The sequence below is a fragment of the Loxodonta africana genome, chromosome X, assembly GCF_030014295.1.
Source record: "Loxodonta africana isolate mLoxAfr1 chromosome X, mLoxAfr1.hap2, whole genome shotgun sequence".
In the NCBI taxonomy this organism is placed as follows: domain Eukaryota; kingdom Metazoa; phylum Chordata; class Mammalia; order Proboscidea; family Elephantidae; genus Loxodonta; species Loxodonta africana.
Window position 1 is genome coordinate 57,189,846 of NC_087369.1, and position 10,885 is coordinate 57,200,730.

The 10,885-nt window shown below is 46.5% G+C and overlaps 1 protein-coding gene across 8 annotated transcripts; it reads left to right on the top strand.

Moving 5' to 3' along the window:
* Positions 1–1,447: 1,447 nt before the first annotated feature.
* FTSJ1 (FtsJ RNA 2'-O-methyltransferase 1) lies at positions 1,448–10,443 on the top strand. 8 transcript variants are annotated; one of them, XM_010597714.3, is made up of 13 exons: positions 1,451–1,713; positions 3,855–4,015; positions 4,291–4,360; positions 4,457–4,538; positions 4,854–4,932; positions 6,419–6,471; positions 6,558–6,611; positions 6,698–6,800; positions 6,903–6,986; positions 7,802–7,905; positions 7,997–8,194; positions 8,411–8,452; positions 9,879–10,443. In XM_010597714.3, exons 2-12 carry the CDS (start codon positions 3,895–3,897, stop codon positions 8,441–8,443), a joined length of 981 nt encoding a protein of 326 aa, XP_010596016.2. In that variant the 5' UTR covers positions 1,451–1,713; positions 3,855–3,894; the 3' UTR covers positions 8,444–8,452; positions 9,879–10,443. The 8 variants fall into 8 exon arrangements, with proteins under 8 accessions (XP_064134313.1, XP_064134306.1, XP_064134308.1 ...); XM_064278243.1 differs by lacking the exons at positions 7,997–8,194; positions 8,411–8,452; positions 9,879–10,443 and adding an exon at positions 7,389–7,512 and having other exon boundaries at positions 1,448–1,713; XM_064278236.1 differs by lacking the exons at positions 8,411–8,452; positions 9,879–10,443 and having other exon boundaries at positions 1,449–1,713; positions 7,997–8,404.
* Positions 10,444–10,885: the final 442 nt, after the last annotated feature.

Sequence of the window (10,885 nt, forward strand, 5' to 3'; positions counted from 1 at the left end):
GACTGGTGGATTCGAACTGCCAGCCTTTTGGTTAGCAGCCAAGCTCTTAACCACTGTGCAACCAGGGCTCCATATAGATAGTAGCACATTTATATATATTAACATATATATTTATATGTATATATAAAAAATATATACCATTATGTATTTCTTTATATTCACATATAATGATATATTTATGTGTTTAATATATTTTATATATTAGTAAGTATTATATACCACTATATATTTCTATATGATCATATAAATTAAATGGCAAATGTTTATATATTTCATATAATATATATCCTTCCTTGTCTCAGTTTTCTCATCTGTAAAATGGGCATAATTACAGTAACCACCTCATATGGTGGTTGTAAAGATTAAATGACCTAATATAAGAAAAGCATTCAGTGGGTGTGCTGGAGCCAACTTCTAAAGGTTTGAGGGAATTTTGCAAACTGGTTGTTCAACACAGCTATTATTAAAAATTAAATGATAAAAACTTACAATTAACTAAATTATATTTTTAAAAGGTGATAAATGCTCAAAACGCATCACTTTCTAATTATTTTATTACATCTCACTGTTATCTATGCTCTTGAGGTTATTTACCTCTATTCTGTCTATGATATGTCTATGAATATGATATATTGGTGCGCTACTGCATTTCGTCCCAACTCGGTGTTGAGTGATTACACGTTAGTAACCTTAAGTCAGCCGAGATGAGGGTATGTAAACCAATGAAATTGGCAAATGTTAGAAATCGGAACTTTTTTTTTCTCCTTCCCAGAACGCAGGTTGTTAGCCATTTACCAGGACACCACCGAAAGCACTTAGTGCCTAGTACATGGTAACTGCTATAATAAATGTTTCCATTATTATGTTTGTGCACTGGATCGCGATGTGTATCTTTTTTTGTGGGTCGGAGTTAATGTTTGAAGCACAGAATTACGAGCCGCCAGACAGACAGTGTGCTAAACTACACCTATTTAATCCTCCCAATAAATCTGTTAAGCCTGTACTATTTATTATCTTCATTTTACAAACGGGGAAAATGGAAGTTCTAAGATGGTAAAAGGAAGCGCTAGCATTTGCCGGAGGTAGGATTCGAACTTCAGGCTGGAAGCTTCAGAGCGCTCGCATACTTAACATAAAAAAAAAAACCTCCTTATTCTCACGAGGAGCCCTGGGTTCGAACCCACCAGCCGACTGGAAGGCAACGGGTTATTCCTATCGATAATTCCGCCTCGCAACACATGTAAAATGAATGGGTACCATCGTGCTCGTCCCATCTTTGGAAACGTAGTCCGCAGGCTCAACTAACGCCACGGTCCAAGAGTAGTGAGGAAGGAAATCGATTTTAGCATTAGAACAAAAGAACAAACAATCAGTTCCTGTGCCTCGCGATGTTTCAGCTACCCAGTGAGCGAATTCAGCAGCTTTGGTCGTGCCCGTTGCATGCTGGGAACGGCAATTCGCATGACCAGCCACGTCAACACAAGATGACGGAACTCACGTTGCACGTTCAGGTCGAGTCCAGGCCGCGCTGGCGCCTCAGCGAACCCGATTGCCAACCGTACCTTGCCGCATTCGTCCTTAAGCCTGTGCGACGAGCATTCGGGTCAACTAAGGGCACAAACTGAAGCCCTACGATTTCTCTCCTTTTTGCGCTCTCGCCGAGGCTCGGGCTGCTCACGGACCAGACTCCTTCCTCCCACTCTGAAAGCTAAGGTAGGCTGCGGGGCAAGGAGGATGTGGATCCAGGCCTAGGTTCTGTCGAGGCGCGCCTGCGCTGTCCAGCCGGCGGGGGAAGGAAAGAGGTCCGTCCTGGGCGTTGGCGGCGGCCTAGCTCTGGCAGCCGGCACTAGGTGGGCTCCAGACCCAAGGTTTCCGTGCGTAAGGGGACTACTCTTCGGCATAGGCTCGGGGTCCAGATATCAGCGGAGCCGCCTGAGGGGGGCTTGGAGGTTCCGATGAGGGCATAATTTTTGAGGCACTGATGAGCAGGGAGGAAACCTTGGTGGTGCAGTGGTTAAGTGCTACGGCTGCTAACCAGAAGGTCGGCAGTTCGAATCCGCCCAGGCGCTCCTTGGAAACTCTATGGGGCAGTTCTACTCTGTCCTATAGGGTCGGCAGTTCTACTCTGTCCTATAGGGTCGCTATGAGTCGGAATCCACTCCACGGCAATGGGTTTGGTTTTTTGGTTTGGATGCGGAGGCACTAGGGGTGTGGTCAGAGAGTTGTTAATGGGCAGTTGGGTAATGGAGGTCCGATGGGGATGTTAATAGGAGTGTTTTTAATCAACAGGTTCATTAGGGCCGGTTTGGGTGTGTTCAGCGATTGATAAACGAAGGGGTGGTAGAGTGGGCAACTAGAAGGTAATGGAAGGTGGATATGGGGGTGTGATCAAGGGATTGATGAGGAGGTATGGTATTTAACAGGTTGATGGGGAGCTATGGGGCATACTAATCGAAAAGGTAATGGTGAGGCTACAGAGCGAATAATAGAGACCGATGGAGGTGATCGTCGAGGGGTTAATGGAGGGCTAATGTGATAATCAAGGGACTGATGGGAGCAGTGATCAAAGAAGAGATAATGAGGGACTGATGGGGTATTGTAGTCAAAGGGTTAGTAGGACTATCATGACTTGATCATCCAGGAATTAATGAGGAGAGAGTAATAAATAGTAAACTGTTGGGGCATGGTCATCCAGTGATTAGTGGAGGGCAGGGTGGGCAGTGAGGGGAGAATTGGGAACTGATGAGAATTTGGTGTCAAGAGAGTAACAGAGAGGCTACAGGAGACTAACGGGGAACTATGAGATTGATCAGGGGGCTAATGAGTTAATGGGGGCTGATAAATCATAATAATTGAGAGCTTAATGGGAGTCTAATATGGCATGATCCTTTAGGCATTAAGCGGGGTTGATAAATACCAACAGGACCAGGCAGCATTTGGTGGTTCAAGCCCACCCAGAGGTGCCTTGGAAGAAAGACCAGGTAGTCTACTTCGGAAAAATCAGCTACTGAAAACCCTACAGATCACAGTTCTACTCTGACAGGCATGTGGTCGTTACAAGTTGGAATCAACTCGATGACACTGGTTTTGGTTTAATCATTTAAGGAATTAATGGAGAATGGGGTGGGCAGAGAGAGATGAAGACTAAGGGGCTGGGGAGTGCAATGAGGTAGTTTTAGGAGGGTAATGGGATGAAAAAAGCAGGGTATTAATGGTGGGCTAATGAGGGCATATGAATCCAGGGGCAATGGGAACAATTGGGAGTGTGGTCAGTGAGATGTTAATGGGGATGAGGTGGTCAAAGAAGGGCTGATTGTGCGAATCATGGGGTTTAATGTGTGGAGTGCAGATGACAGTGATGGGGGGTTGCCAGGGTCAGTAATGGGTCATCTCTGAGATAAGTATTGGGGGAGTGGGCATCTATGGGGTGAGTAATGGGGGTCTGTGGATTGTGATGGGGTCTGTGGAGTAAATGATGGGTCTGTGAGGTGAGTAATGAGGGATTTGTTGGGTGAGTGATGGGGGGTCTGTGAGGTGAGTGATGGGGAGCTCTGAGGTGAATGATGGAGGGTCTGTGGGGTGAGTGATAGGGGTCTCTGGGGTCAGTGATGGGAATTGTGTGAGATCAGGGATGGGTGATCTGTGAAATGAGTAATAGAGCCTGAAGGCCCAGTAATGGTGTTGTTCGGGTCACTGAGGTCATTGGCATCAGTGACTGGGCTTTAGTCTTCCCTTCTGCTGAATGGGCTGTCATGTGAGTCAGTTGAGCCTGATTTGGTTTATGTGGTTCTTCCAGCCCCCACAGAGGTAGGTAGTGGCCCCTCTACCCAGTTACTGATACAGGTTGGCATCAGCTTACTGTTGGCAGGTCCCTGGGCAAACAGAGTACGTGAGATGGGACGGACATCAAAGGACAAGCGGGATGTCTACTACCGCCTGGCCAAGGAGAATGGCTGGCGTGCCCGCAGTGCTTTCAAGCTACTACAGCTCGATGAGGAATTCCAACTCTTCCAAGGTCCCCACCTGGCGGGCGAGTTGCTGAGGGGGCCGGTTCAAGGGGGATAGACAAGTTGGCTAGGTCTGTAGGGCTCCCTGTGGTAGGTGGGCTCAATTGGAGGATCTCTGGGGCAGACAGGCCGGCAGGAAGATGGGCAGAATCCCGAGGAAGAGTTGGGTGCATGGACAATGGATAGATGTGTGCTTCCCCAGGGGAGAGGGGTGAACTGTGCAGGGTCCCTGAGTTGGAGAGTCAGGTGCAGCTGACTAATACACCTTCCTGTGTGTGCCCAGGCGTGATGCGGGCCGTTGACCTGTGCGCAGCCCCGGGCAGCTGGAGCCAGGTGCTGAGCCAGAAAATTGGGTGAGTGTGGGGTTCCTTGGTGGGGGACAGGGAGGGGGGCTGGGTGGGGGGTTCTGGGTATGAAGACTGGACTGACATGGGCCATGTTGTCCACAGGGGTGGACATGTGGTGGCCGTGGACCTGCAGGCTATGGCTCCGCTGCCAGGTGTGTTACAGATACAGGGGGACATCACCCAGGTGAGAGCATGGCCAGGATAGTCAGGGTGTATCCTAGGTGAAGGCCCCCCATCTGGAGGCTATAGAAAATAGGAAAGAGACAGAGAGAACTAGAAAGTGAAAGGAGAGATACAGTAGCTGAGAGGGAGTAACAGTGGAGAAACAGGGCTAGCAGCTGTCGTCACAGAGAAACAGCAAAAAAAAAAAAAGATGAGACTAGGTCCCCAAAGACAGGCAAAGCCTGAGAATTTGCCTGGGGTGGGGTCCTGGGCAGGTGGGGTTCAAGGGCAGCAGCTGGGGGAGCCCTGGAGCCACTCATTCTCCCTCTTTCCATAGCTATCTACTGCCAAGGAGATCATTCAGCATTTTGAGGGCTGCCCTGCAGACCTAGTGGTGTGTGATGGGGCTCCTGATGGTAAGCAGCAGGGTGGGGGGGCCCTGTGTATGTCTTTCTCGGGATCTTCCACCACTGTTGATTTCTTTGATCTCTTAACTTCTCACTGCCTCTTCCCTATGCTGTCAGCCTTTCCCCATATCTGGCAACTTCCCACCTCTGCTGTCTGCTCTCTGCTTCAGTCTTCTCCCTCCCCCCCTCCACCTTTCTGTTTTGTGTTTGTTGTCCACCTGTGCCTCTTATCCCTCTGCAACTGTCCAATTCCATTTTACTCTTCATTCATTTTTCCATTTATTCAGTCAATCATCCATTCAGAACACATTTACTGAGCACCTACCGTGTGCAAGCACTGTTCTAGGTATTGGGAAAACATTAGTGAATAAAATGTCACTAATTCGTGACCTCATGGAGCTGGGCACAGATGGAAAAGAAGCAAAATAAATGATTGAACTATGTAGCATGTTAAAATGTGATAGGTACCATGGGGAAGTCAACAAAGTAGGGAGGGGAAGTGGGGAGTGCATACTGGCATTTTAAATAAAGTGGATGGGGAAGGCCTCACTGACTTTAGAGCATAGACCTAAAGATGAGAGAGTGAGCCATGGATGTGTCTAGAGGAAGAACCATACAGACAAAGGGAACAGCCAGTGCAAAAGCTCGAGCCGGGAGTGTGCTTGACGTATATGTAGGAGAATGAGAAGGAAGAGTATAGCTGAAGCAGAATGAGTGAGGGGGAGAAGGGGTCAGGGGTAAGGTCAGAGAGGTGACAGGGGCCAGATCCTGTAGGTGAGGGCCACAGTGAGGAATTTGGCTTTTTCTCTGAGTGAGATGGGGGCTTGGAGAAAACCATGAGAGGATTCTAAGTAGAGGAGTGTCATGCCTGACTTGGGCTGTAACAGGGTTCCTCTAGCTACTGAGCAATGTAAGGGGTGCGGGTGGAAGCACGGGGACCAGTGAGGAGGAAGGAGTCTGCATTAGTCCAGGTGAGTCGTGATGGTGGAAGCAGTGGTAGAGATGAGAAGAGGGTGGATTCAATATATTTTTGAAAGCAGAGCTGACAGGATTTGCTCATGGCATGGCTTGGATGTGGGGATGGGGTCAAGGGTAACTCAGGTTTTTGGCCTGAACAACTGTAAGGATCAAATGAGATGAGGAAGATGGTAGGAGAAAGTTCAGGAAGGAAAGTCAGGAGTTTGGTTTTGGACGTGTTGAATCTGAGATGTCAAGTTTGATCTATGAGTCTGGAGTTCAGAGCTGCAGTTTGAGCTGAAGATGGAAATGGTAATGGTACTTGCACATGAGGTTATTTTTGAAAATAAATGAGTTCCTTGAAGGGTTAGGAGCTCAGCGTATGCTTCCAATTGGTTAGATATTAATTTGCATCCAGAACCTTAGCAGTAAGAGAGCCTAGGAAATATTTTTAGCTTTCTAACCTCTGGGAACCTCTCTGGTACAAGAAGATACATAGAACTGAAAAGGCCCCCTAACACTGTTCCTCTTGCCACAGTAACTGGCCTCCATGATGTGGATGAGTACATGCAGGCCCAGCTCCTCCTAGCTGTGAGTAACCCTGGCTTGTCCCTGCCCCAGTTTGGCTCCTTTCTGGCTGTCTCCATCTCAGCCTTAGCCATCTGTCCTGCCCACAGGCTCTGAACATTGCTACACACGTTTTGAAACCAGGGGGCTGCTTTGTGGCCAAGGTGAGTCTAGGGAAGCTTGGTCAGGGGTAGAGAGGAGTCCTTGAGGGCCGCCCTCACCCTCCTATTTTTGACTCCCCACCCCACAGATATTCCGAGGCCGTGATGTGACGCTGATCTATAGCCAGCTGCGGGTCTTCTTCTCCAGTGTGGTGTGTGCCAAGCCCAGGAGCAGCCGTAACTCCAGCATTGGTCAGTGGGGTGGAGGGGCCAGGTAGGTGGGTGGCAGCCTTGGGGGTGCATCCTGTACGGGCAGAGATGGCAGTCACCCCTCACTCCAGATTCTATCCACAGAGGCCTTCGCTGTCTGTCGGGGTTATGACCCTCCTGAGGGCTTCATACCAGACCTGACCAAACCTCTGCTAGACCATTCTTACGGTGAGAGCCAGAGCCTTGGGCCCTATCCCTGGGAAAACTCTACCCCCTTATGGAAATTATGTCTCATGAGGACCCTCAGTCCCACTCCCAGTGGAGCCTCTGCCTCCTTGTGGAAATTCTATCCCAAAAGGATCCTCAGCCCTACCTTTTGGTGGTAACTCTACCCCATTGTGGGAATTTTGCCTCATTAGGGTCCTTAGCCCCACCCCTAGTGGAAATGCTGTTCTGGGAGGATCCTCAGCCCTACCTTCTGGTTAAAATTCTACCCCCTTATGGATATCTTGTCCCAGTCCCCTGGTGGTTGCTCTTTGACCTGATAGAAATTCTCTCCCAGAAAGATTCAGAGCCCTGCCCTGTGGAGACTGCCTGCTTAAGAAAATTCTATCCTAGGAAACCTCTCAGTCTCACCCCCAGGTGGAAACTCTACTTCTATGTGGAAATTTTGCCCCATGAGGGTTTTTAGCCTCCTCTCTGGGGAAAAAAGACAAAGAGCCTGTTCTTGTGGAGATTACATTTGTGAGACAAGGTACAAACAGCATATAATAGAATGTCAAGTGTAGATAAGTGCTGTGGAAAAAAAGTAGAGTGGGGGGCAGTGTTTTAGAAGGGGTGATTATGGTGGGCCTCCCTGAGGAGGTGATCTGAACCAAGTGAAGGGTTTCTGGTGGAGGAATGGTAAGAGTAGATAGGGAGTATCTGGGGAGAGCTGGGCAGGGATCCTCTTGGAGGAGTTGGTAGCCATGCTGTGGCCTGGGTCATGACTGGTCCCAGGCATCCCAGCCCAGTCCTCAGTCTTCTGTCTCCCTGTTCCTCAGACCCAGATTTCAACCAGCTGGATGGCCCCACCCGCATCATTGTGCCGTTTGTGACCTGCGGGGACCTGAGCGCCTATGATTCCGACCGCAGTTACCCACTGGATGTGAGTGCCTGGCCAGCAGTAGGCAGGGAGTGGGGAGAGCAGCTGTCCTGAGTTTTCAGGTCCTCACCATTACCCCCATATGTTCCTGCAGCTAGAGGACGGCTCAGAGTACAAGTACACTCCGCCCATGCAGCCCCCCATCTCTCCACCGTACCAAGAGGCCTGCACACTGAAGAAGAAGGGGCGGCTGGCCAAGGAGATTCGTCCCCAGGAGACCCCTATCAGCATAGTGGATGTCTTGCCCCAACCCCTGGCTGCCCCACCACGCCACACCCTGCTGGCCTCTGAGGTCTGGAAACATGGCCAGGGCCCTCAGTACCCTTTCTGTGAACCCACAGTGACCCTCTCCCAGCGTGCCTCTTTCTGCCCCCAAATCATGTGGTTTTGGGGGCCAAAATTCTCTTCCCTGCCTCCCAACAGCTATAGAATGCAATGGGTAAAACCAGGCATAATAAACAGAAAAGCTCAGCCAAGTATCTGAGTCTCTCTTATTTTTCTTGGGTAGGTGGAAGACAGTGATATGAATTGTTCACCTTAACACGTTAAGGTAAGTTTGCCTTTTATCTAAGAGCATGAGTAAAGGGCACCTTTAAGAAAAAGCTCAGAATTTCCCCTTTGAAATTTTTAGGACAACTAATAAGATTTCAATCAACAAACCTTTATTAAGCACCTGCTGTATGCCAGGAACTGCCTTAAGCATTTTACAAATTACATATTCAGGCATTCAGTAAACACTTATTGAGCACATAGTGTGTGCCGGGCATTATTCTAGGTTTGAAGATATAGCAGGGAACAAAACAAATATCCCTGCCTTCATGGAACTTATAGTTTGGGAAAGAGGTAAAAAACAGTAAGACATTCGGAATGCAAGAGTTTCCACAGTATTTACTATAGCTATCTGCCTAGAGTTTGCATTTCACTATATATTTAAATATTACTTGCATGATGATAAATAATATGTAAAGGTAATAAAGGATATGAAAAGTAGAAGTAAAGCAGAGTAAAGAGGTGGTGGTCTGCAGTAAGGGTGGTCATGGAAGGCCTCATTGAGGAGGTAATGTTTGAGCAAAGATCTGAAGGAGATGAGGGAGAGAATCCATGTGTTTAGAGGAAGAGCATCCAGGTAGTGGAAACAGCAAATGCAAAGGCCCTGAGGTAGAGCTGTGCCTGGAGTATTTAAGGAACACCAAGGAAGCCGGCTGACCTATAGCAGAGTGGGCTAAATCTATGAGTACTGGAGGAATTCTCATCCTCAGGATGTAATGGATCCCTTTCTGACAGTTACAGGTTATTCAGACTAAGTTTTTCATACAAAAAAGACACCTTTAAAAGACTGAAGTGGCGTATCACAGTGGGAAAAGATATTTATAATCCCTATGTATAGTATCCTTAATATAAAAAACCTACAGATAAGAAAAAATAATAAGAATGGCCAATAAGCACATGAAAAGATGCTCATCAGGGGAATGCGAGCTAAAACTAAAAATACTGACAATAATAAATGTTTGGAAGAATATGGAACAATTGGAACCATCATATATTGACGGTGGGAATGTAAAATGGTGTGGCCACTATGGAAAACTGTTAGGCGTTATCTACTAATGCTGCATATATACGATTCCACTCTTAAGAAGTGAGTACTAAAATATTTATAGCAGCACTGTATGTAGTACCCTCAAACTAGAAACAACCCAGGCATCCATCAACTGTAGAATGGGTAATTAAATTGTTCACAATGGAGAACTACACAGAGATGACGATGAACACTACAGTTATACAAAGTAACAGATGCATTGTTCACCTTAGAGTTACTCCTTAAACTGAACATATGTTTTATGCATTATGTTTTTATGTAGTAAAAGCAGGGGAAAAACTTATAAAATAGTAGCTTAGTGAACAGTAATTCTAGTAGAAGTGGGAAAATGTTTTTGTTTAAAACTTTCTTTTTCTTTGACCTTCAATTTGCTGGCAAGCTGATTCAACTCAGAAGCTGTTCGCTGTCAGGAGAGCCAGAACTTGCATTGATGAACTTGTTTTCAGATATCATCATCTCATCAACAGGGCCTGAACATTCAAGCCCCAAGTGGGAATCTGCAACAACCACATAAACAACAAAGAAACATTGCAGAATGTCTATCTGCACTGCAATGGAAATTCTAGAGTTGAGGTCTTACCTCTTCTCTAGGTAAACCTTTCCAGGGGTGTCCTAATTATGTCCCGAATTTATCCCTAAAGCAGGGATTCTTAACCTGGATAGAAGTCAGGGGTATCCATGAACTTGATGGAGGAAAATATTACATCTTTATTTTTCATTAATATAACTGAAATTTAATTCCACTTTGAATCATGAATGCTGGCAATAAATCACAGTAGTAAAAGCAGTACCTGCAACTTTTTCACCAATACAAATCAGTCCTTTTTTATGTTACATTACAATTGTTGCAGGTATCTTGTAATGTTCTCCACATCCGTTACTACTATGAATATGGTAGTTCTTGTTACTTGATATACTAATAAAGAAGTCCTTATATTACTATATCCCAATTTTGTTTCATTTTAATATATAGTGATAACTATTCCAATTTAATTGGTTTCCACTGTAATCCTGTATGAGTATGTGCATGCATGCCCTTTTAAAAATATTCTGTGAAGGAGTCCACAGATTTCACCAGATGTCAAAGGGTTTCCAGAACACATTTTTTAGGTTAATCCCTCTCAAATGTCAGGATGTGTGCCTTAACTGCAGTCCTTAATTTCTACAATTCAGCAAACAAAAGCTGACAGAAAGTGACAAGCTACAAGGACAGAACAGTTTTGTTTTGGCTTAATACCACAGCTTTAGAAATGTATACTCTCTTACCCAAAGGCTGTCCATACCCAAGTCTGTGTGACCCAAGAAATATCTACACCCCCGTCTATGTGACATTAGGAGTATCCACATCCCAATCTATGACCACAGAGGTGTCCACAGCTCAGTGTG